At 46.1% G+C, this 26,735-nt stretch overlaps 1 protein-coding gene across 2 annotated transcripts in view; it reads left to right on the top strand.

Moving 5' to 3' along the window:
- LSR (lipolysis stimulated lipoprotein receptor) overlaps window positions 1-15,923 on the top strand; it is a 31,954-nt gene extending 16,031 nt beyond the window's left edge. For both annotated transcript variants that reach the window (XM_040327200.1, XM_040327201.1), the window contains 6 exons: window positions 6,363-6,509; window positions 9,198-9,383; window positions 11,705-11,758; window positions 12,548-12,673; window positions 14,514-15,166; window positions 15,298-15,923. In XM_040327200.1, the coding sequence (XP_040183134.1) occupies window positions 6,363-6,509; window positions 9,198-9,383; window positions 11,705-11,758; window positions 12,548-12,673; window positions 14,514-15,166; window positions 15,298-15,333 (1,202 nt within the window). In that variant the 3' untranslated portion in view covers window positions 15,334-15,923. The remainder of the gene's footprint in view (window positions 1-6,362; window positions 6,510-9,197; window positions 9,384-11,704; window positions 11,759-12,547; window positions 12,674-14,513; window positions 15,167-15,297) is intronic.
- The last annotated feature ends 10,812 nt before the right edge of the window (window positions 15,924-26,735 follow it).

Here is a 26,735-nt window from a genome sequence, read left to right as displayed (position 1 = left end):
TCAGCTTCTTCAATTAAAGCAGAGGTTCAACGGTAAAATCCTGTTTTTACCCTTAGATGGATGCTCATTTAGTCTAGGGGAATCTGCTAGTTGTTTTAAAATCCGAGCATTACTTATCGTTGTAGAGGGCGATCTTCTCCGCCACTTCCGGGTATGGGTCTTCGGGACTGGGCGTTCCCTCTTGATTGACAGGCTTCCGACGGTCGCATCTATCGCGTCACGATTTTCCGAAAGTAGCCGAACGTCGGTGCGCAGGCGCCGTATAGAGCCGCACCGACGTTCGGCTTCTTTCGGCTACTCGTGACGCGATGGATGCGACCGTCGGAAGACTGTCAATCAAAAAGGAACGCCCAGTCCCGAAGACCCATACCCGGAAGCGGCGGAGAAGATCGCCCTCTACAACGGTAAGTAATGCTCGGATTTTAAAACAACTAGCCGATTCCCCTAGACTAAATGAGCATCCATCTAAGGGTAAAAGAGCAATAAACATCATTTGTGGGTGAACTTCTGCTTTGACGCTAAGCCCAGGTTCACACTGGGTACGATTTCCTTCGATTTGAGATGCGATTTCACATGTGAAATCGCATCTCAAATTGGCGGCAATGACACTGTCCTAATCGGTGCGGCGCTGCACCGATTTCAAAAAGTAGTTCCTGTACTACTTTTTGCGATTTCGGGCCGCGATTTACATAGACATCTGTGCAGAAACCTGCACTCGCAGCTGAACTCGCACGGCTTCACTCCGGCAGCCCAGTGTGAACCAGGGCTTAAACCTGGAAGCTGATTGTTTTCTATGCAGAGCTGCACCAGATTTTACACCCTCCAGTTTTAGTAAATCTTCCCCATTGTTAATTTTGCTTACTATGCCGATGTCATTTTTTTTAAATTCCTTATAGAACCCTTTGGCCTCATTCACATGGGTGTACAGGTCCGTATGCAGGCAGAACGTCACCAGCACACCGTGAGCCTCCAATGTGGGGCCAAAGCTTTATTCAGCACAAAAGAATGTCACCAGCACACCGTGGATCCCTAATGTGGGTCCAAAGCTTCCTACCCTGTCCACCTTTAGGAGATCCCTGAAAACTAATTCATTCAGGGAAGCCTATCCCACACCCACCTAACAACTGTCCCCGAGCCACCCCCATCAAATCATTCTCAGCAGCTATTAGCTTTTGTACCACCCCCCCCCCCCCCCCCCCCCCCCCTCACTTTAGAATGTAAGCTCTACAAGCAGGGCCCTCCTGTACCTTTTTGTATTGAAACTACTGTAAGGGCTCTTTCACACGGAGCGGATCCGTATTGATCCGCCCCGTGTGTGTCCGTCGGCTCAGCGGGGATCATCCGTAAATCCCCGCTGAGCTGTCGGCGGACAGGGTGGTCCCCGCACACTGTGCAGAGACCGCCCTGTCTTTCCTCCGCTCTCCCCTATGGGGAATCGGATGAATGCGGACCGTGTGTCCGTATTCATCCGATCCGTTCCGCCAGACGGAAGAAAAATAGGGTTTTCTTCCATCTGAAAAAGCGGATCTTTGCGGAGGCAAGTCGTTACGGACGTTAGCGGATGCATCATCCGCTAATGTCCACAATCCCATAGGGATGCATTACAAGTCCGTAAACGGACTTGTAAAAAACGGTCCGTTTGTCCGCCCGTGTGAAAGGGCCCTAATTGTGTTGTCCCCCCCTATACATTGTAAAGCACTGCGTAAACTGTTGGCACTATAAAAATTGTGTATAATTCAGCAATCATATTCTTGCAGCAAACACATTTCAGAGCCTCGCAGGACCCCTTCATCGGGCATGCGACGACGCATGCCTGATGAAGGGGTCCTGCGAGGCTCTGAAACTTTGCTTTTGCTGTAAGAATATATGAGCGGTGAGTAAAGCTTTGGACCCACATTGGAGATCCATGGTGTGCTGGTGATTGTTCTTCTGCCTCGACCATCTTCAGTTCCAGCCGATAGTCGCTACAGCGCCTGTTTACATACACAGCCACTATCCAGGAACGTGTGCGTTTGGGATTCTGCATCGGGGTCCATATAAAGGGATGCACAGGTGTTCCATGCTGGAGTGTGTGGGCAGCCTGTTCCGATCTAGACAGGTAACCAGCTGCACAGATCAGGATGCAGACAGACTGAAGGAGATTTAATAAAACTGGAGAGTGCAAAATCTGGTGCAGCTCTTTATAGAAACCAATCGGCTTCCAGGTTTTATTGTCAAAGCTTAATTTGACAAGTTTAAGCTGATTGGTTACCAGATTCTGAGTTCTCCAGTTTTAGTAAATCTCCTGCAATGTACTGATTTGTGCACTGGACCCGCATAGATGTGCACCCCAGGGTGTGCATGGAGATCCATTCAGCTCTTCGCCTGTCTCTTGATTTGAACAGGCTGCCTGCACCGCTCAGCATAGAACACCTGTGCATCTTGGATAGCTGAAGACTGCCCTTTACCCGGGCATACGGCTTGGTACACCCATATGAATTGGGCCTTTAGAAACTGAATTTGCATTTCCTATATTTCTGTGTTGGCAAACAGATCTGTGAATGTTAAAATCTGCCTTTTAATACTGGACTAACTTGTGTTTCAGGGTCTGCAGTAATGGACAATAAGAAAATCCTTTGGCTAAATACTTTTGGCATTTTTGACACTATTACCTTAGAAAATATTTGAATTGTAATTGTTTTACAAAAGTATTAATTCCTGGGTAAAATAGGCACGCACATTCATAGGTATGCACCCCCAAACAGCAAACACATGCTACTGATCACTCACGATGTTCATTCAGAAAGGGAAGGGACCGGTAAATTACATATTTTCTGGCTCCTTCCCCCACTCATCCTAAAACATCCCGCAGCAACAGCCGGTGGGAGAGGATGGAAGCCGGAAGTTTTGCAGGGGGAGCCAGGGCAGTAGGGACAATCCGTGCTGCACAGGGTGATTAGGGTGTGCCTGGGCACACCCTGTGCGCACACCTATGGGTACATTGCTCCCGAGCCCTGAATTGGGTCATCCTTGTGGACCTGACATCCTATACCCCCCCCATAGTGCACTAATCCAAATACAAAGGCTGGCTGCACTACTAAGAAAATTCAAACTATCGTAACTTTAATCATCCAGATCAGAGAGGCTGATTTGCTAAAACTGGAGAGTGGAAAATCTGGTGCAGCTGTGCATGGTAGCCAATCGGCTTCTAACTTCAGCTTGTTTAATTAGGCCCCTTTCACCCTGGGGCAGGAGGGGCGGCAGCTAAAAATAGCAGCGCTATACCGTCGGATTTGCGGTGGGATTCGGACGCTATCGGTGCGGTATTAACCCCCGCTAGTGGCTGATAAAGGGTTAATACCGCCCGCATTGCGCCTCTGACGCAGTTTCCCATTGTTTTAAATGGGAAGGAGCGGTATACACGCCGCTCCTCTCACCGCTCCAAAGATGCTGCTGGCAGGAGATTTATTTCCTCTTCCGCCAGCGCATTGCCTCAGTGTGAAAGCCCTCGGGCTTTCACATTGAGTATGCAGTGCAGGAGTTTTTCAGGCGGTATAGCAGCACTATTTTTAGCGCTGTACCGCCTGAAAAACTCCTCCAGTGTGAAAGGGGTCTTAAGCTTTCACAAATAAAAGGAAGCTGATTGGTTACTATGTGGAGCTGCACTAGATTTTGCACTCTCCAGTTTTAGTAAATCTCCCCCATAGTCTCCTCTGGGGTCTCCTTCTCTGACATGCATAACCCACAACGTTGGGCGTAAGAACTCCTCTGGCCTTGTTGGTGTTTTTGAGGTGCAGTTTTTTTTTCCTTTTGGATTTATTCATTCCTGGAGCAATCAACGGCATTGCAGTAAATGCCAAGAGGTGTAATTGTATTATTATTATTTTTTTTTTTTTTTTTTCCTATGTAAAACTTTTATTGATAATATAGGCAGAACAGATACTCTGTGTATTATGATTGTTTTATACAACTTTTACTACTTCTGTAACAATTTGGTAGCAGTGTGCGGTGCTGCTTGGTTTCCTTATTTCTGGTGTGGTTTGGTGCCGGTTAGATTTGATTCGCTTGGTTGTAGATCTGCAGTACTCTCAGCGCTCATGCTGGTATTTGGGGCGCTCATGCTGGTATTTGGGGTGCTGGTATTTGGGGCGCACGTTCCGTCTTTTGCTTTGCAGGGCTCCTAGCAAATCCTTCTGGCTGAATTAATTTTCGGGCTTTAAGGTCCTTATTTCTTCATGTATGAAAAAAACGATGCGCTTGTTCTGCAGCTGACATATAAAGGAACAGTAATGTGAGGGAATGTTGGAGCTTCGGCCATCATGTGCTGAGAATATTTGCATGTTGTGCCACTCTTAACTTTCTCTTGCAATAAAAAAAAAACAAATAGGCAGAATGAAGCATTGACAGAAGACGTACAGAGCGATTGATTTACTAAAGGTAAATAGACTGCATCTTGCAAGCGCAGTTACCCCAGTGAGGTGACGCTTCACTTTGCGAAGAATGCCCAATCGCAGGCAAGGAAAATAAAACCCAGCATTTTTGTTTGCATCTGAAAGTCAGCAGAGCATCTCCTCATTTACTAAGTTCTATAGCAAATGCCCATGCTGTAAATTGGGGATAAGCAATTAGCGGACCTCCAGCTGTTGCAAAAATACAAGTCCCATCATGCCTCTGCCTCTGGGTGTCATGCTTGTGGCTGTCAGTCTTGCTATGCCTCATGGGACTTGAAGTTCTGCAACAGCTGGAGGTCCACTAATTGCATATCCCTGCTGTAAATCATGCTCAGTGTCTTCTGTAATGGCCTACCTAGAGAGGGATAGTGATGGAGAGAGAGATATAGATAGATATATCTCTAAGTATAATAATGTTAAAAAAAAAAAAAATACAGATGGTAATTGAAATTTCAAATAACAATACAAATATCAATAGAATAAAAAAAAAGGGGGGGGGGGGGCAAATTCGTGTTTAAAAATAAATAAAATATATATTGATAAAGTCTGTCACCAGAACAGGAAGTGGGTGAAATCAAAATTATAAAAAAAAGGGGGGGAAGCAAATTTCTTAATTACATTTTAATTAAAATGGAAATATATATAATTTTCTTCAGCCCAGGTTCACACTGGGTACAATTTGCTTCGATTTGAGATGCAATTTCACTTGTGAAATCGCATCTCAAATCGGCGGCAATTGTCGGCAATGACACCGTCCTAATCGGTGCGCCGCCGCATCTGCGGAGCTGCACCGATTTCAAAAAGTAGTTCCTGTACTACTTTTTGCAATTTAGGGCCGCGATTTACATAGACATCTGTACAGAAACCTGCACAGATGTCTCTTAAATTGCGGCCGAAATCGGGACTGCCAGCGGGAGTGAAATCGTGCGAGTTCAGCTGAACTCGCACGGCTTTACTCCCGCAGCCCAGTGTGAACCAGGGCTCAAACAAGAATTTTGCTTCTTCGGATTTCAGCCGCTTCCTGTTCTAGTGAAGTGAAGGGGCACTTTTCTTTTATTATACTCTTATTGTACTTTCTTAGTGGCGGTGTAGTCCCACCCCCAGAGAATACTCTCCATTTGTGTATAGCAATAAAAGCGGAAGATGGCAGCACCTCCACCTGAGAGCCGAGGGACAACTCTGCCTCAGGTGCCCGACATCGCGGGCACCTGGACAGGGAAGTGTCATTATTTTCAAAGTCAGCAGGTGCAGTATTTGTAGCTGCTGACTTTAAAAAAAATAAAAATGAGAAGAAATTGGCGGAACTCCCGCTTTTTAAGTTCAGTTTTTTTAAAGACTAACCCTTTAAAGCAAACCAGTCATGCCCCTAAACGTAATACACCCTCTGCAAGGACTGAATAATGCGTGCCAATACAGGTTCTCTTTAAAGGACCCATTTCAAGGGAAATATAGGGGTGGCTGTTGCTGATCTTTCCAAAAATATTACTTGGCTGTTTGTTTCTGGGGGGAGATTTACCAATACTGGAGCACTCAGAATCTGGTGCAGCTGTGTATGGTAGCCAATCAACTTCCAACTTCAGCTTGTTCAAGCTTTGGCAATAAAACCTGGAAGCTGATTGGTTTCTATGCAGCGATGGACCAGATTTTTTTATTCTTCAGTTTTAGTAAATAACCCCAATTTGAGTCTCTAATCCAGAAAAACAACCGTTAAATCTCAAACTCCTAAAGTAAGTAGCAGCCAAGCAACTAGCATTTATAGGCGGAGATCGACCCTCTCGTGGCATGGACGGGTATCTTTTAGGCTCCTGCTGTTTAGTGGTTTATTTATTCACTTTTTATTTCCTTTTGTGTTTTACCTGTAAAGACATTTTATTTTTGGTAAATGTTTCCTGTGTGTTTTCAACTTGTTTTACTACCTTTTGTGTTTTTCAGATTGGCTGTTTGTCGTGCTTATTATCCTTGCTGGCTTCTTCGTCTTCATGATGATTGCCATCTGCTGGTGCCAGTGCTGCCCACACACCTGCTGCTGCTATGTGAGCTGCCCCTGCTGTCCTGAGAAGTGCTGCTGCCCCAGAGCATGTAAGATTTGCCCCTCCATTACTGCACCATGTTAGAAGTTGTGTTCCAGGTATCAGCCAGTTCTGATACCTCCCATGTCATTTGTTCTCAAAGCTAAATATCAGATTTTTGGTGAGCTTCTCCCTAAGATCTCTAAAGGGATGCAGATAGTGCAACTTTTCTCAGCAGAATGCTCAAAGTGCCCAAGCTGATTATAATGAACCAGTCACTTCTATTGAAAATCGGTATGCAAAAGTTATGGTCAAACAAACGGCTATTCTTTCAGAGCAGAATCTGGTAGGAATTTGCAACAAAATGTGTTTTAAAATTCTTGCAATGTACATTAATCACTCAGATGGGGTTTTTTGTCAACCAATGTTGAGTTGCTCTTATTGGAAGAGCTTTCTTCTACTTTTCTTGATCTGTATATTTGAAGGAGAAGTCCAGCCTGAGCTTTTTAGACTGGGCTTCTCCTCTGGGTCACAGGAGTGCAATTAGTTTTGCACTCCTGTGACCCGGTTTCAGCGGAGAGCGGTCTGAAGTCCGCTCTCCGCTGACGTCGCTGTCATCAGTCAGGGCAGTGCGTCCTCACGACTTCCCAAGTCGGGAGCTGCCAGCTACCCTGATTGGTGGCAGTCTCAGCATATCAGCGAGCCGCTGAGACAGCCTCTCCCCGCCCCTCCACTGAGCGTAGAGAAGCAGAGAGGAAAGAGGCTGACTGACAGTCGGCCTCTTTCCTCTTGGATCTGGGAGAACCGAGCCAACGGCGATGTTCGGTGGCTCGGTTCTCGGTGCACAGACGGCGGGGGACAGATGGATCATTGGTCTGATGCGCCATCCACCGAGGTAAGTATGAATCTCAAATAACTTGGAAACTCATACTTCTCCTTTTAAAGCCAAACTCTGGGCACCAGAGTTAGTGGTGCCTCCCTACACTGCAAGGGTTAAATGTTCATTGAGTCCAGGGATGGAGGTATTTTATGTAATTGTTCATTCATTCCTTGCTCCACTAGGCCTCCTCTATCCCTTGAGACCGATTCCCCAAAGCCCCTTATCTTCTAAGACGCTTTGGTCAGGAGTCGTACTCTGAGGTCGTCCCATACAGTTTGGATCTAGATGAAGTAGAGCAGTGGTCATCAACACTGCCCTACAGAGCCCACTAACAGGCCAGGTTTTATGTATTACCTTGGGGAGATGCAGTCTAGAATACTGCAATCACTGAGCAGCAAATGATATCACCTGTCATGTATTTCAGTTATCTTGCAAACCTGGCCTGTTAGTGGGCCCCTGTAGGACAGGGTTGATGACCACTAGAGTAGAGCACAGGTGACAGGAGGAGTGAGGAATAAGATAAAAATTTGTATTTTCCTCTATTCCCTGGTCTTAACAAACATCTGCCCTTATATTGTTGAGGGCCCCACTGCAAAGGTATTGCTCAGGAATAATCGCCAGTTTTAGCTGGGTACTCGTTATCCAAAGTGTAGATCTCTATTCACAACATGGTAAAACACAAATGTATCCTACGAATGCATTTCAGCTGTAACAGATGCAGCCGAAACGCATTGGCGGCTTACATTTGTGTTTACCGTGTATAGAATAAAGATTTACACTTTTTATGATTCTGAGTAGCCAAAATTGACTATTCCTGATTGCCCAACTGTGGAGACACCTCAGCCAGAGCACAGGCCTGACCTCAAGAAGATGGGTTTTGCAGCTGAACAAGGGTAACAAATATTTTCCTTCCTCCCTTTGTTTCTTTTCCCTTTCCTGTTTTGCCTCGGGTTTTTCCCTTTCCTGTTTTGCCTCTGGGTTTTTCCCTTTCCTGTTTTGCCTCTGGGTTTTTCCCTTTCCTATTTTGCCTCGGGGTTTTTCCCCTTTCCTGTCTTGCCTCGGGTTTTTCCCCTTTCCTGTCTTGCCTCTGGTTTTTCCCCTTTCCTGTCTTGCCTCGGGTTTTTCCCCTTTCCTGTCTTGCCTCGGGTTTTTCCCCTTTCCTGTCTTGCCTCGGGTTTTTCCCCTTTCCTGTTTTGCCTCGGGTTTTTCCCCTTTCCTGTTTTGCCTCGGGGTTTTTCCCAAATTCAAAAACTGAAAGTATTGCAGCCAGGGAAGGTCAGTATAACAGTCAATGAGCATATTTAAGGAGGTCAGCAGTGATGGCCACATGACCGGAGTCTGTCTTTTAATGCAGCTTTTTAGGACTGCCATTCTGTCATAGGGGAGGCACCCACCTAATGCAGGAAGGGGATACTTGTCCTGGGAGAGCACATTTTGCAGCATCACACAGGGTGACATGCTTGCCATTTAAAAAAAAAAAAAATTATCTTCCAGAAGCGAAAGATGATACCGCTCCAAAAACTGCTAATCCCCTGACTTGGCTTCCGTCCCACTAAACAAAAAGGTGCTGGCTATGCACAGGTGCATTGGATAAAGAAAAATCCTGGACTGCCGCACTCCATAAAACAACGTCTTTATTGTGTAAATAAAATCCAAAAACAACCAAAACGATAGTCAAAATGAGGTGAACAGCAGGAAAAAAAATAGCCGACGTGTTTTACATCGTGTGATGCTTCTTCCAGAAGCCACAGCATTGCCCAGTAATGACTTTAATTACATAAATAGAAGTTCCCTTGTAATTATAAACATGAATGGAAAATTGAATTGGTTGTACCAAAGCATGGAATAAATCTGATCTCCCTCTTTCTGTTTCCTCAGTGTATGAGGCAGGGAAGGCAGCAACAGCGGGAGTGCCTAGCATGTACGCCCCCAGTGTGTACGCGCCTTCCATGTACTCCCATCCCAGCCAGATGAAAGTTCCTCCACCCGGATCCGTCATCCAGATGGGACCAATGCAGCCCATGTACAACGGCTACGGAATGGACTTCGATGCAGCAAGTTCTGGTAATCTATTTTTTTTTTTTTTTTCTGGTAGAACAATCTGCCAGTATCAGTGCAACTTTGAAATGGTTGTAAAGGTGTGTGTGTGTGTGTGTGTTGGGGGGGGTGTTGGTGTGGGTGGGTGGGGGTGTGTTGGTGGGTGGGGGTGTGTTGGTGTTGGTGGGTGGGGGTGTGTTGGGGGGTGTGTTGGTGTTGGTGGGTGGGGTGGTGTTGTTTCCTTAACCACTTCAATACCGGGCACTTTCACCCCCCTTCCTATCCATGCCAGTTTTCAGCTTTCAGCGTTGTTGCATTTTAAAGCAGTTGTAAACTGCGGATTTTGTAAAAAGCAACAACCTGCAAGGCAATGGCATAATGTGAGGAGACGAGGGGTGAGAAGACAAGGGGTATGCATTGCATACTAGCACATTAGGAAATGCTCACCTTGGAGTGAAGTCCTCCAGCGCTATGTCACCACTGAGAGGGCTGGCATACCCCCCCCCCCCCCCCCGTGTCTCTTATGGGTTTGCGCACTCCGGCTATGTGATTGGTGGGAGCCGCGATGACGTCACTCCCGCGCATGCATACAGAAGCCCTCAGTTCCGGCAAGGTATGAGCCTTCAGAGTGCATGCGCCAGTGATGTCACTGGCTGCATCCAGGGTGAATATCTCCTAAACGGTGCATGTTTAGGAGATATTAATTTTACCTACAGGTACGCCTTGTATGTATGGCTAAAATCGCATTCGCACCATTTGACAGTTCCCACTGCGATATGCAAACCGATCTGGGAGTGTCATTAACTTTTATTGACAGCCGCAGCGGTTCACACAAATAGAGCTTTCTTTTGGTGGTATTTAACCACTTGAGGACCGCCGCATGACAATATATGTCGTCAAAATGGCACGGCTGGGCACAAGGGCGTACGTCCCCTTTAAGAGCCCAGCCGTGGGTTACGCTTGTGACCTGGTCCTCTCCTCCGTGACCGTCCCCGCGGGAACAGCGGACCCGATCGGGTGACAGAGAGGAAGAACTGGGAGAGGTTAGTGTAAACAAACCTCTCCCCGTGCTTCCTAGTGTGGCTGTCACTGATCGTCTGTACCCTGTGTTGGGGAACGACGATCAGTGACATCACACGCAAAGCCACACTCCCTTAGGGCAACTTAACCCCTACAGCGCCCCCTCCTGGTTAACCCCTTCACTGCCCGTGTCATTTTCACAGTAATCGGTGCATTTTTATAGCACTTTTCGTTGTGAAAATGACAATGGTCCCAAAAATGTGTCAAAAGTGTCCGATGTGTCCCCCATAATGTCGCAGTCACGAAAAAAATCGCTGATCGCCGCCATTACTAGTAAAACAAAAAAAACTATCCCATATTCTGTAAACGCTATAACTTTTGCGCAAACCAATCAAGTTTTTTTTTACCAAAAATATGTAGAATACATATCGGCCTAAACTGAGGATACTTTTATGTGTGTGTATATATGTGTGTATATATTATATATAATATAATATATATATATATATATATATATATATATATATATATATATATATATATATATATATATATATATATATATATATATATATATATATATATATATATATATATATATATATATATATATATATATTTTATTTAGGGGGGGGGGGGGGGGGCTTATTAATTTTTGCATGTCGATTGCTTATACCAGTGAATGTCACTGTTATAATCCAACCATTTTTACTGAATAAAACTGATTCATTCAGTGTGTGTGGTTATGATTAGCTGTGATTGACCATGGCTAATCACATGGTACAGCTGGGCTGTGATAGACCCGGTCTTTACCATGTGATTACTGTGACCAATCACAGCTAGCTATACAATGAATGGCATGAATCCAAGCCATTCATTGTTTACAATTGTCATGTAATCTGCTGTGATTGGGCACAGTGATCACATGATACCAGCAGCGGCCCGGTACAGCTGCTGTCAATCGTCGCCTGTAAGGAGGGAGCTGGTATGCAGGCCAAGTTTGCACTGTGTATGTCAGTGGACACACAGAGCCCAGCTTGGGAGCTAGCTCACACACGTGCCCCCATAGTACGCAGCTTCCTATGGGGGCACTCCGAAGGAAGGAGGAGCCATGAGCTCCGCAGGGGACATGAGAAGAGGAGGATCAGGGCTGCTCTGTGCAAAACCACTACACAGAGCAGGTAAGTATAACATGTTTGTTTTAAAAGGAAAACTTATTTTTTATTTATTTTAAATAACTCAATCTTTTATTTTTATTTATTTCCCCCCCCCCCCCCCCCCCCCCCCCCCCCCCCCCCCGATGTTAATATGATATTCTTTTATTCTAGTGGGCGGACACAGTTCCCAGGCTCCTCTGATTCGAGACAACGATGTACCATCAAGTACGTGTATATAACTGTGTATATAGTGTCATATAAATGTAATGAGGCTGGTTTACTAATAGCATGTGGAGTTACCTGGTTACTGTCTGACAATTTTGGATGCAATGACCCTTCTGAAGCAACCGATTGGATGCTTTGCAGCATTAAATAAAACCTGATTGATTTCTGTGAACAGCTAATTCAACTTTATTCCCAATCTTTGTAACTCCACCCCCCACCTTCTGTTTTCTGCATACATGTCTCAGTATGAGAGAGAGGGTGCTGCTATAGTCTCCCTCTCTTCTCCCTATACAGTAAAAACTTGGATTGCGAGTAACGTGGTTTACAAGTGTTTCGCAATAAGATTTTTTTTATTTTTATAAACTTGACTCGATTTGCGAGCGTTGTTTAGCAGGATTCAAGCCTCTGGGGTGTGCAGTGGCCAGGGGGGGGGGGGGGTCGTCGGGCGCTCAGTTTTCGAGTATTTCCGGTGCCCCCACCTCTGGCCACATGTGGTACTGCATACACTAGCAGTGACACTGGAACAAATTATCTGAGTTTCCATTGATTCCTATGGGGAAACTATTTGATATGCGAGTGTTTTGGATTACAAGCATTCTTCTGGAACAAATTATCCTCGTAATCCAAAGTACTACTGTATGTTGTCTCCAGAACTATAATGGTGGATTATTTTCACTTACAATTTTACATGGGAGAGCTTGATTGGCCAGTGTCTGGATATAGACGGAATCTAATGTGTTGTGGTGTATTTTTTTTAAATTGTATTTTTTATGTTTTTTTATGTTGCAGTGCGCAGTGGCTATCGCATACAGGCCAACCAACAGGATGATTCCATGAGGGTCCTTTATTACATGGAGAAGGAGCTGGCAAATTTCGACCCAACCAGACCAGGACCTGGCAGTAGATTTGAAAATGGTATGTTCATCTCTAAAACATTTCCAAAATATGCCCCTTCCTAATACTTATCAAGTCGCACGCTCCCATTCCTTCTTCATGCACTGCTGTAAGCCTTTGCCAATAGATAAGGTATACAGGAGAGTAAAATTGCTGGACCCAGTCATATGAGGAGACCCATGATGAAATCTTCAGTCTACTCCTGTCTTGGGCCCGGATTCACAAAGGATTTACGACGGCGTATCTCCAGATACGCTGTCGTAAGTCCGAATGTGAGGCGTTGTATCTATGCGCCTGATTCAAAGAATCGGATACACCAGAATTTGTCCAAGATACGACTGACGTAAGTCTCTTACGCCGTCGTATGTTAGGTGCATATTTACGCTGGCCGCTAGGGGCGCTTCCGTTTTATTTACGCGTCGAATATGCAAATGAGCAAGATACACTGATTCAGAAACATACTTGCGCCCGTCGGATTTAGCTACGCCGTTTACGTAAGGAGTATGTCCAGCGTAAGTTTACCCCTCGTAAAGCAGGGGTAAGTCATGTTGAGGTATGAACGTCGGACCAGCATCGTATTTTACTTAAGTAATACTTGAATGGGGCTGGTCGTATGTTACATTCACGTCGACAAAGCATTGAGCCGACGTATCTTAGGGAGTATTTGCGCCGTGACTCTGAGCATGCGCCGTTCGTTGGGCCCCTCATTTACATGAGGTCACGGCTCATTGTAATACAACACACCCACTGCCTTGATAATTTGAATTAGGCGGGCTTACGCCGGCCCATTTGCACTACGCCGCCGTAACTTGGAGCGCAAGTTCTTTCTGAATACGGTACTCGCCTCTCTAAGTTACGGCGGCGTAGCGCATATGAGATGCGCTACGCCCGCCGAAAATTACGCCGATCTTTCTGAATCTGCCCCATGGTTTTTTTTTTTATTTTATTTTTTTAACCACCTCCCATCCGGCCACTGCACATATACGGCCGGGTGGGTGCTTCCTCCTAAGTGAACGTTCAGGAACATCCCGCATAAGGAGGGGTATCGCGCGTGCCTGTCTGCACAGTGACACGATCCTGATGCACTCGTGTCACCCAGACACTGCGCATCTCCGATCGGCAGGAGGGCTCTGTGATTGGCCCTCCTGATCACATGATGGCTGTGTCCAATCACAGCCGTCATGTGATGTAAATAGACGGTTGTTAGGTGATCGGCTCTCCTCTCTCGGAAGTTGTCAGTGAGGAGAGCAGATCGCTGCAGCCGGCCGGTGATCAGTGAGCATGAGCTGCTTTTTACACACTGATCACCGGCCCAGTGTCCCCCACACAGTAAAAACGCCTGTCCACCACATAAGTCCCAATGATTATCTGCATACATATATCCGTGATGATCTGTACATGATTATCTGCATACATATGTCTGTGATGATCTGTACATGATTATCTGCGCACAACGGTCTGTGATCACACGAACCAATTATACACTTAACAGGATTTTTTTTTTTTTTTACCAAAGACGTGTAGCAGAACACATTTTGGCTTAAATTTATGACAAAATTAGATTTTATTGGATTTCTTTTAAAATAGAAAGTAGAATATTTATTTTCAAAATTTCCGCTCTTTTTTTTCACTTGTATCGCAAAAGATAAAAAACGGAGTCATGAATAAATACCACCAAAATAAATCTCTTATTTGGGTACAGTGTAGCATGACTGCACAATTGTCATTGAAAGTGCGAGAGCGCTGAAAGGTGAAAATTGGCCTGGGAAGGAAGGGGGTGAAAGTGCCCGGTATTGAAGTGGTTAACGAGTAGGTGACAACATTTTTAAATTGTGGAATGCCATTTTTTTTTTTTCTCCAGCTACAATGATGAGTGAAGTGAGCTCCTTACATGAGGAGGATCAGAGGAACAATCTCAGGAACGGTATGGATCGCTTGCGCAACCAAGGAATGTCTCCCATCCGGGATATGGAGGAGGAAAGCCTCATGGGAAGTGATTACCGCCGCCCTCCGATCCCTCGTCAGCCCCCTTATGATGATAGACCCCGTCATGCCCCACCAATGGAGAGACGCGGCCGCACACGCTCTGTAGACGACCTGGATGAATTTAACAGGCGAGACCGACCCTACCGCGATTCTCCCCCCGAGGGGCGAAGCCGAGGAAGACGCAATTCCGACGACGAGAACAGCAGCCGAGGATATAGCCGCAGTAAGGACGGGCGCTCTCCTGATCCCCGTGACGATTACTATGGCGGTAAAAGAAGCCGCAGCAGAGATGACCTCCAAGAAGTGGGCCGCCACCGTAAAGACCCAGCGTACGACGATCGGTTCCTTGATGAGGTTTTGCGCAAGAAGCAGCAGAAAGCCGGCAGCCGCGATGGTCTAGACAGCATTCCTAATTCTTCCCGCTCAGATGGCAGAAAGAACCGCCATGACGATGATGATTTTCCACCGCCACCTCCTCCGTATACAGAAACCGAATCGGTCTCCTCTCGAGGGAAGAAGATGAAAAGGGTGAGTGCGTTTTTTAAGATGGTAAATAAAGGATAACCTCTTTTAAAGAGAACCTGTCATAGGGAAAGTAGCCATTGATTTTTCTTTAAACAACAACTAACTGTATCTATTGTAATCTTTTTGTCTTTCAGGGTGAAGCTCTGAGTCGAGAGAGTTTGATTGTTTGAGCCCAGAACCAACAAATATGGACCAAACCCTTCCGTTTGACAAGTGACCTAATTTTATTTTTTTTCTCTAATCATTCTGTCCTCGACTGGGGATTTTTTTTATTTTATTTTTTAAATCGTGTGAATATAAAGATTTGATTTACTCAGTGTAAAATAGTTTAAAAGTGGAAAAAAAAAATCTTTGTTACAAGAGACTATTCTAATGCTGGAGATTTAGGATTCGTTCACACATGAGGATGGGAGGATGTAAACCCCTCCCTGATTGAGCCACAGCTCTACAGTTATCCCTTTAGCTGCCGAGGGGTATACACATGTTTCAAGAACTATACACCCCTGTCGCTTTCAAGTGAATGGGACCGGTTCTGTAAGTTCCCTGCATGCGGTCGCAGCACGCCAGTGTGGGCTTTTAGGGGTTAAAGCAGATGGTGAGGAGGCAATTTAACACCACCTCACTGCCTATCAAATGCTCACGGAATCGGATCACTCTTCAGAGAGCAATGCACATGTGAACGAGCCTTTAGGGTTGATTTTTTATATATATATCTTTTTTTTTTTCACTGGCCTTGTAAATAGTGTTTTTTTTTTTTTTTTTTTTTAAACATTCCTGCTGATTTTTATTCCTTTTTTTAAAGCGCAACTCCACTTTTGTTGAGGGGGGGGAAAAAACATTCCCCTCTGGGTGATCTATGTACATTACAAGACTGCAGCTTCCTACCTTTTTTCGAGGGCCGGTTCACACAAATCTGATGTGATTCGGACTGAAAAATCACATGCGATCTCCGTGCACTGCAATTTCAGCCATAAAGACCGTATGGCTGAATTTGCATCAAACTCGCACAGGATCCTTTTTTTTTTTTTTGTCCGCAGCAGAATCGGATCCAATTCCTGTTCGAGTTTGCAGATCACACTGCGATATGTGAACTTATTTGGGGGTGTCCATTAAAGGGGTTGTAAAGGTACAATTTTTTTCTAAATAGCTTCCTTTACCTTTTAGTGCAGTCCTCCTGCACTTACCTCATCTTTCCATTTTGGTAAAGGAATCAATTTAGGAAAAAAAAATTGTACCTTTTATAACCCCTATAACTTTTAACTGACACTCCCAGCAGTTTGCATAGGGCAGTGTGAACTGCCGCTGGGAAACATGCGATGCGGGAACCCGCAGTGGATTTGCAGGGTTTTCTCCGCATCGCAGCAGTGTGAACCAGTCCTTATTCTGAAGAAACCCCTGTGTTTGTCTGTGCCTCTGTACAGTGTGTGTCTAATGGGAGTGGTTTCATAATTAACTGTCAGGTGCGCAACTACAGAGCACTAATGAGGAAATCTGCTGGGCCTGCACTCCTTTAGTCCAGGGATTTTCAAACTACGGCCCTCCAGCTGTTGTTGAACTACACATCCCATGAGGCCTTGTAACACACTGACATTCAGACATTACTAGGCATGATGGGAATTGTAGTTCCTGAACAACTGGAGGGCCGTAGTTTGAAGACCCATGCTTTAGACCAGGGATATGCAATTAGCGGACCTCCAGATGTTGCAAAACTACAAATCCCATCATGCCTCTGCCTCTGGGTGTCATGCTCGTGGCTGTCAGAGCCTTGCTATGCCTCATGGGATTTGTAGTTCTGCAACAGCTGGAGGTCCGCTAATTGCATATCCCCGCTTTAGATGTTGCTCCTATTGACAATATCTTTCCAAAACAATTAAATTTTTATTGCAGAGGATGCCTGAAATCTGACTTGTACCTTAGGCGGACTTCTGGGAAAATTGGTGAGCCAATCGCACAAGCAGGAAATGTTTTCTGGGGAGTGGTCAGTACACACTCTGTGTACAGAACGCCTCCCGGTAGCCGCATTGCATTCTCAGAAATTGACAGTGGCTGCAGATTGGAAAGATCATTTTTATTAACATTTAATTACATTGTGACTTGTGTCGCAATTATTTGTGCTATATTTTTTTATTTGCTATTTTTTATTTTTCAATGAAAGTGGAGTTGCCCTTTAAAAAAAAAAAAGAAAACTGGATTTATTCGTACTGGTAGTAATTTTTTTATTTTTTACACTCTTGTATGCTGTCTGACAGTCACGGGGACCAAAAATCTATGTATTATGTTTATTTGAAATGGTTGATACCATAGTATGATAATGATTTTTTTTTTTAATCCCCCCCCCCCCCCCCCCCTTTATTTTTTTTAATTTTTAGAACACTATATTCTTTTATCATATTTTATTTAAATATGATTAAGAACACTACTCCTTTGCACACAGATTTCCTGTTGGCAGCATTTAAGACACTAAAGGAGTGTGATTAACGAATCAAATTTAGGAAAGTGCCTTACAAGACTACTGAACTTTTACACTACTATGTATATATCAGACTACAGGACTTTTATACAATCACACCGTGCTTCTCTTGTGGCAAGTGTGGGAACAAATCAAATTTAAAGGTCTTTGTTGGGTTAGAGCCGCCCTTTAAAGTGCATAATGACTACTTTAAAAAGTGACTGTAGAAGTTATTAAAAGTTTTTTTTTTTTTTTATTGTGATTTTTATTTTGGATGCAGAATTTATAACAATGCTGTTTTTATTGTTGCTGCAGAAGACTGATAAAAGGCAATGTATGATTGGTTGCAGAGTTTTATAAACGGAGCTCCTATCCAAAGAAGGAAGCAAGCTGTACTCCTGAGAGATTCAACACTGACCATCTTTATTGATCTGGACAAAGTACAGTCCTAACTAGTGCCGATCCTGACCTCCCTGGGGCCCTAAGCAAAGCGACATGTCACATTAAAGTTGAGAAGCGGAGGCTGCCGACAGTGATTTGTCATGTTAAAGATAGATTAAAGTTGAGAAGCGGGGGGGTTCTGCTGTCGGAAATGACATCTTACATTAAAGTGAGACGCGGGGGGTGCTGACTTCTTACCTCTTCTCCCATGCAGCCAGCGAGTTGAGAGGCAGGGTGAGGGGTCGAAAATTACTTCTCACCAGGCGGGGCCTCTAGTAATTTGGGGGGCCCTCCGCAGCCTTGCGGGGCCCTAAGCGGCTTGCATAGTGAGCCTATAGGGCGGATCGGCCCTGGTCCCAACTTATTGGTTTAGCACCAATATGCAACTGGGCAATAAGGTAATGTTGTATAGCAGGAGAAGTGAGCTGAGTTGAATCTTGATATAGCGCGTAGGATCCCGACGCACTGGTACATATACTAGGGCCAATTTAGACGGGAGCCAATTAAATTACCAGCATGTCTTTAGAGTGTGGGAGGAAACCAAAGTAACCCGGAGGAAACCAAAGTAACCCGGAGGAAACCCACGCAGGCACAGGGAGAACATGCAGACTCCAGGCAGATCGTGTCATGGTCGCAATTCGAATCAGCCACCCTTTTGCTGCTAGGTAAAAGTGCGAACCACTGCACTGCCCTAAGTGCTTTTGCTAAAGTTTAAAATTGTGATAGAAATAGGTGATGGAAATAATTTAAAGCGATAGGTAAATGCTAATTCTCTTTTCATAATTCCAACATTGTGCATGTAAACCCCCTTCTTTCCTCCATGACTTTAAAGTAACATTAAAGCTACACACACCCTTCCCAAAAATCAGCTTGTGCTGTAACAAATCACAGCCCAGTGATTGGACACAAGAGGTGAGATTTATGATTTCTCCAATCACAAGCGGGGGGCGAGACTGTGCTCCTCCAGGCATTCCCGGCCAGGACAAGTACTGTCAGTGAGTATAGCGGGGGAAGTGGCAGCCCTTTTTGGGGGCATCAGATTGGCCCGGGGGGTGGCGGTGTCAGTTTCATTCCGGGACACTGTATCGTCCTGGAATAAATGTGCCCGGGACAGACCTGCAAAATGCCGGACTGTCCCGGGCAATCCGGGACACGTGGTCACCCTCACTGCAGTACAACCAGCCTTCTCATAGATCAGTGGTTCTCAACCTTCTAGTGCCGTGACCCCCTTGATAAAATTCACCAAGTTGTGGGGACCCCTAACAGTAAAATTATTTTCATAGCGTGAGTTGAAAGCACCCAAGGCAAGACAAGTAATGTTTGGCCCTAACCCGCGGACATTTAGCGCTCCCTGAGTGCCTTCCACTCGTAAAGTATTAAAACCCCTTATGGTACATTTTAGGATGTATCACCTTTCCTCTTTGTTCTCCTTTTCCTTTCATCTCTCTATCCTAATTCTTTTTTTTTTTTTCCCCCATCTTTCCCTCTGTCTTTCTTGCGCTTTTTTTTTTTCCCTTTCTCTCCCTTTTTCTTTGTTCCTTCCCCTCTTATCTCCCTTCCTGGGAGAACAGTGTGGGCTTCAGGAACAGCCCAGGATCTGGTGACCCCTGGCAAATCATCATTTGACTCTGAGGGGGTCCCGACCCCCCCCCCCCCCCCCCAGTTTGAGAACCACTGTCATAGATGGATCGAATCTCGGGCAGTCCCTACTAAACCGGCTGAGATCCGATCCATCTAAGGCCGGCTTAAGTCCAGGTTGGTGGGTGAAACATGTTGGTGGTGATGGTGTTATCGCCACTTGGCAGGGCTCTGTTTTTGCTTTGTCTGGATCAATAAATGTTTGAATCTTTGTGCAGTGTGGGGGGGGGGGGAGCAGAGGAGCTGCTGTTGGTGTCAAGCTCGGGTTTGGGACCCTTTTTTTGAGATCTATAATCATGGCTGTAAATGTATTTATTTTTTTGGAACACTGTAGACCAAGCAAATATTGATGTCAGCTGTGTAGTTGGCTGCAATAAAAATGACCACCTGAGAGATATGGAACTTTATAGACCTGATTTCTAGTGCCTTTTTTTTTTCATAAAGTAGTGATGCAAGTTTATACTGCGGAGTTTGCAAAAAGGTTTATTCTGATGAGCGAAAAAGCTGCATCCCTTTCACAAAAAAAAGGAAAGACTGACGCTGTTCATACATTTGGATTAATAGGAACTAAACTGTGACTGACCTCTGCACCTTTACCTCCTTACCTGAACTATTGTTACCCTGCCCCCCTCGCCCCAGCTTGTGTACTTGCCGCCGCTGCCTCCTTCGGTGTTTACAGCCTTTCTGATTAAATCTTGAGCCATATCTGTGCCCGTAGTCTTTATAAACCGGCCCATGTTCCGAGGATCTTCAGTCTCCATTCAAGTCTATAGGGCAGTGATGGGGAACCTTGGCACCCCAGATGTTTTGGAACTACATTTCCCATGATGCTCCACTACACTGCAGAGTGCATGAGCATCATGGGAAATGTAGTTTCAAAACATCTGGAGTGCCAAGGTTCGCCATCACTGCTATAGGGACTCGTTACACAGGTGAGCGGGGGAGAGTTTTGGTGAACAGAGAGGCGCTACAGAGGTGTGAGGGCATCTGGGATGAGAAAGCAGAGGGATTGGCACCGGCCAGCTAAGGAGTGCGGGTACAATGGGTAAATATAGAGCTGTCCTTTACAGACATTGCTGTACACAAGTGACATTTCTGTACAAATACACCCATAATGTCCACAAGATGTGACTTCATCACTACACTGAAGTGCCTTTTTTAAATATGGCTGCCGCAGTGCCTTCATGAAATGTATAATTGCCTTACAGCTCCACTAAACAATACTGGAATTTCCAAGTGACTTATTTTAAGTATCGGGTTCACCATTTTGCAGAAAACGGGTGATTTTTTATTAAATAATGTGACGTCCTGTTGCAGCACATTTATAAAACACTGGTTTGATATTGTAACTTATACATTTTGTTTCTAGTGAGCTTAAATAATAAAATTTTGCATTTTTGTACTCTGCCTTTATTGTATTGTCCCTGGTGTTGTATGGGTTTTTTTTTTTTTTTTCTCTTGTACAGGATTGTTAGTGCTCTGCATCTACACTTTTTTTTAATTGGGATTCTGTGGAACACCAGGGTTTCTAGCGGTGCCTTGAGAAATTAGAGCTTTTCTGCCTCTTAGAAGTAACTTCTAACATCAGTGATATGTTTAGCTATGTGTTAGGACATTCTCCTGCTGGCCGCCAAGGTAAAGGGGCGTTCTTTCTGCTGGCCGCCAAGGTAAAGGGGCGTTCTTTCTGCTGGCCGCCAGGGTAAAGGGGCGTCCTTTCTGCTGGCCGCCAAGGTAAAGGGGCGTCCTTTCTGCTGGCCGCCAGGGTAAAGGGGCGTCAGTTCTGCTGGCCGCCAGGGTAAAGGGGCGTCCTTTCTGCTGGCCGCCAGGGTAAAGGGGCGTCCTTTCTGCTGGCCGCCAGGGTAAAGGGGCGTCCTTTCTGCTGGCCGCCAGGGTAAAGGGGCGTCCTTTCTGCTGGCCGCCAGGGTAAAGGGGCGTCCTTTCTGCTGGCCGCCAGGGTAAAGGGGCGTCCTTTCTGCTGGCCGCCAGGGTAAAGGGGCGTCCTTTCTGCTGGCCGCCAGGGTAAAGGGGCGTCCTTTCTGCTGGCCGCCAGGGTAAAGGGGCGTCCTTTCTGCTGGCCGCCAGGGTAAAGGGGCGTCCTTTCTGCTGGCCGCCAGGGTAAAGGGGCGTCCTTTCTGCTGGCCGCCAGGGTAAAGGGGCGTCCTTTCTGCTGGCCGCCAGGGTAAAGGGGCGTCCTTTCTGCTGGCCGCCAGGGTAAAGGGGCGTCCTTTCTGCTGGCCGCCAGGGTAAAGGGGCGTCCTTTCTGCTGGCCGCCAGGGTAAAGGGGCGTCCTTTCTGCTGGCCGCCAGGGTAAAGGGGCGTCCTTTCTGCTGGCCGCCAGGGTAAAGGGGCGTCCTTTCTGCTGGCCGCCAGGGTAAAGGGGCGTCCTTTCTGCTGGCCGCCAGGGTAAAGGGGCGTCCTTTCTGCTGGCCGCCAGGGTAAAGGGGCGTCCTTTCTGCTGGCCGCCAGGGTAAAGGGGCGTCCTTTCTGCTGGCCGCCAGGGTAAAGGGGCGTCCTTTCTGCTGGCCGCCAGGGTAAAGGGGCGTCCTTTCTGCTGGCCGCCAGGGTAAAGGGGCGTCCTTTCTGCTGGCCGCCAGGGTAAAGGGGCGTCCTTTCTGCTGGCCGCCAGGGTAAAGGGGCGTCCTTTCTGCTGGCCGCCAGGGTAAAGGGGCGTCCTTTCTGCTGGCCGCCAGGGTAAAGGGGCGTCCTTTCTGCTGGCCGCCAGGGTAAAGGGGCGTCCTTTCTGCTGGCCGCCAGGGTAAGAGGGTATTCTGCCCACCTTCTCCCACCAATCTAAAGGCTGGTACACACGATCGGATTTTCCGACAACAATGGTCCTACGAAAGTTTTCGGACAATCCGACCATCTGTACGCTCCATCAGACAATTGTTGTCGGAATTTCCGGCAACAAATGTTGGCTGTGCATGCTCTGAAATTCATAGACAAAACGCGTGTTCATTGGATTATCCGATCGTGTGTACACAAATCTGTCAGGACTGAAATCCAAAGTAAAAACATGCATGCTCTGAGCCAATGCTAAACGTCGGACAACAATAGCAGAAGTTGCCCAAAGGGTGGCGGTACAGAGCTGAAAAACCATGTGATTTGGTGAATGTTGGCTGAAATTGTTCTGCCGTTTTGTATGCAGAACAAGGTCACAGCCAACCCCCCCCCCCCCCCCCCCCCCCCCCCTCGCACAAAAATCCACAGATTTGTCTAATGGAAGTCTGATTGTGTGTACGAGGCTTTAGGGAACACTTCTCTGACCACAAGTGAAGGGGAGCATTTCACTAACCGTTCATGTAAGGGAACATTTTTCCACTGACCATTTTAATGTGAGGAAACGCTACAATTTTTCTCGTCTCACTTTTTTTTTTTCTAGCCATTACTGTTGTTTGTTTCATGGATATTACTAATAAAAAAGTTTTGCTGTTCTGAGCAGCCCTTGGGTATCCTATTCAAAGTATGCCACATGTTTTTATTCCTGTCTTAAAGTGGTTGTAAACTAGGGGTGGAGATCTACCTGGACAACATTAAGGCCGGAATCACACTAGTGCGTTGCTTTTTTGAGCTGCGTTGTCGTTGCAGATTTCTCTAGAGGGTGTTCTGCAGATCAACTGCGGTTTAGCTGCAGATCAGGTGCGAATTTGGAGACCTGGGAGAACTTCCGGGTGAGAGGAGAGTGGGGGAGAATTGTATTGAGCTGAATGAGAGAAACTCCTGCAGAGAACTGAACACATGTGCGAATTAGATGCGTACCCATAGAAGATAATGGGACTGAATTCGCACCGCAAGACATAAAAACCGCATGCGGTTTGGAGGCAATACGCAGTGCGAATGCATCGCACATATGTGAACCAGCCTCATTGAAAACAATGTATTTTGAAATGTCCTGCGAATTAGATGCGGTTTAAACCGCACTCAATTCGCATAGGTGTGAACCTAGCCTAAAGATCATTTGAGTGTCGTGTTGTTCTAAGCCCCCCCCCCCTTCTTTAAAAAAAATTAAGCCGGCAAGAAGAAATCTAATAAAACAAATGTTAATATAAACTTGGGCTACCTTAAGTGTTGGCTTTAGCGAAAAACTTGCCACTCACGTTCCCCAGATGGAAGAAAATCCTGGACTGCCGCACTCCTTAAAACAATGTCTTTATTGTAGAAATAAAATCCCCAAAATAACCAAAGCGATGCAGTCAAAAATGAAGTGAACAGGAAAAACCTTTTTCCTGTTCACTTCATTTTGACTGCATCGCTTTGGTTATTTGTTAAGATTATATTTATACAATAAAGACATTGTTTTAAGGAGTGCGGCAGTCCAGGATTTTTTTTTCTATCTAATGCACCTGTGCTTAGCCAGCATCTTTTTGGTTTAGTGGGATGGAAGCAAAGCGATCAGCTGTTTTTAGAGCGGTATAATTTCTCACTTGCGTTTCCCCCCCCCCATATCTGGGAGTAAATGGTCACCCCCCCCCCCCCCCCCCCCACAAGACTGATACAGGAGTCTGAAGTCAGAATCAGTGGAACTGCAGGTTGACTTTCTTTACTAATTTCAGGCCTGGCTGGCCTCAATGCTAGCCTGGCTGTGTGCGCCTAGCTCTCGCCAGCGTAAGTAGGGCAGTGTACAGAGGACAGGGAGACAACAGTACAGAGGAGGGCACACTTCAGGGAGGTTATGAGGACAGTTCTTTTATTTTTGTGGGGGGGGGGGGGGCTTAATAGTGGAGGTGGCATGAGAGCAGGTACATGGGGGGTCAGGAGTCTATGAAGGTCAGGGTAGGGGGGGGGGGGGTATGGTATTGGAGGGCCAAAACCTGAGAGAACACAAAGCTTCAGGCAATCAAACAGGTCCCAGGTGCAGACCCCGGCTCACCACCGTCCACAATAGATGAGAAAGAAAACGAAGTGGTTGCTCACCGGAACCAAAAGTATGCTTGTTGGAAAATCTTTGTCAGATGCCAGGCAACGGTACAGGAATCACAGTTGATACGTTTCACACGATTGTACTGGGCTTGTTCACGACATCAATGTGTTCTCTAGACCGGCTATTTAAGGTGAATACTTCACGCCTAAAACCACCTGTTCTTAGAGGAAAACCTCATACACACATGAAGAGATCTCTAATTGTAGGTTAAACATTGCATGAACTTTAACAAAAACAATCATAATGTAACAAAGGTATAACAATAATCCTTGAAAATTACACATATATAGTTATAGTGGTTGGATAGTGTATTGCAACATCGCAGATGGCACTAAATGGGAGAGTAACTTCATGTGGATCACCTGCGATTGTTTCAAGCCTCTATTCCGGTGCATTGCCACGAAATGAGATTTGCCATCGGATGAGATGGTCCGCCTCCATCACATCCTATTGGCTCACTCCTGTCAAGTGACATATTTAAACGTCAAGTATCGACGCGAACATCAGTCTCAGCTAGACTATCATAGGGAGAGGATCTCCTCTCCCTGTGATAGCTGAAGCTGCACGGAGCTCACATGGCCTCTGTGGCCCGATTCCGAGAGCGGAATCGGGCCACAGAAGCTCATACATTTACTAGGCTAATAAATGTTCTCCTTTATTACAATGTCACTTCGGGATCTACAGCGATATCGGGATCCCTCTGCCCGATAGCACTGTCATGCCTCCCCGCGAGCGCGATAGATCCACAGCGCTATCGGGATCCCAATGCCTGATAGCGCTGTCAGCGTGCCTCCCGCCAGTGCTATCTACACCCGGCGCCCGCAGCTCTACTCCCTGTCCCCCGTTAAGGCTCAGGGAACAGAAAGTAGAGCATCGGGTGCAGGTAAAGTAGTAGTGCGCAGGCGCAGCACTACGCAAATAGCTCCGTGCACCAGCTCCGTACAGCTTCAGCTATCACAGGGAGAGGAGATCCTCTCCCTATGATAGCCTAGCTGAGACTGATGTTCGCGTCGATACTTGACGTTTAAATATGTCACGTGACAGGAGTGAGCCAATAGGATGTGATGGAGGCGGACCATCTCATCCGATGGCAAATCTCATTTCGTGGCAATGCACCGGCATCCCGCGTGATCGGGCGTTGGAGGCGGCCGGTTTTTATTCAGAACGTGACGCCCGTCTCAGCGTTGAGCACAGATTGTTTTTTCTTTTGGATGCTCTTCAATATCTATTAAAACACAACTTCTTCTCTTTCAATGGAGACTTCTCCAGAAATGCAGAGCAGCCATGGGGGCCAAATTTTCACCTTCACCTTTTTTTTTTTTTTTTTTAACATGGGATGGTGGGAATACTATCACATGTATGGTGCCAACAATCCCGACGGATCATTGATCAAAATGTTCCATCGGTACATTGATGATCTAATAAAAGAGGGGGTGAGTGTGAAAGTTGGGCAGCCCCCCATATTCTCTGCAATGCCGCTATTATAAGGCTGAACAACCCCATGTTCTCTGCAGCATCCCAACATCTCCATTTTAATGCTGGACATCCCCATATTCTCTGCAGCGCCCAAACACCCCCATTATACTGCTGGACACCCCCATATTCTCTGCAACACCCCCATTATACTGCTGGACACCCCCATATTCTCTACAACACACCAACATCTCCATTATAATGCTGGACAATCCCCATATTCTCTGCAGCACCCCAACACCTTCATTATAATGCTGGACACACCCATATTCTCTGCAGCACCCCCATTATAATGCTGGACACCCCCATATTCTCTGCAGCACCCCCATTATAATGCTGCACACCCCCATATTCTCTACAACACACCAACATCTCCATTATGATGCTGGACACCCCCATATTCTCTGCAGCACCCCCATTATAATGCTGGACAATCCCCATATTCTGCAGCACCCCCATTATAATGCTGGACAATCCCCATATTCTGCAGCACCCCCATTATAATGCTGGACACCCCCATATTCTCTGCAGCACCCCCATTATAATGCTGGCCACCCCCATATTCTCTACAACACACCAACATCTCCATTATACTGCTGGACACCCCCATATTCTCTGCAGCACCCCCATTATAATGCTGGACAATCCCCATA

The sequence above is a fragment of the Rana temporaria genome, chromosome 10 (genome assembly GCF_905171775.1).
Source record: "Rana temporaria chromosome 10, aRanTem1.1, whole genome shotgun sequence".
In the NCBI taxonomy this organism is placed as follows: domain Eukaryota; kingdom Metazoa; phylum Chordata; class Amphibia; order Anura; family Ranidae; genus Rana; species Rana temporaria.
This window is presented reverse-complemented; position numbering and strand designations above follow the sequence as displayed.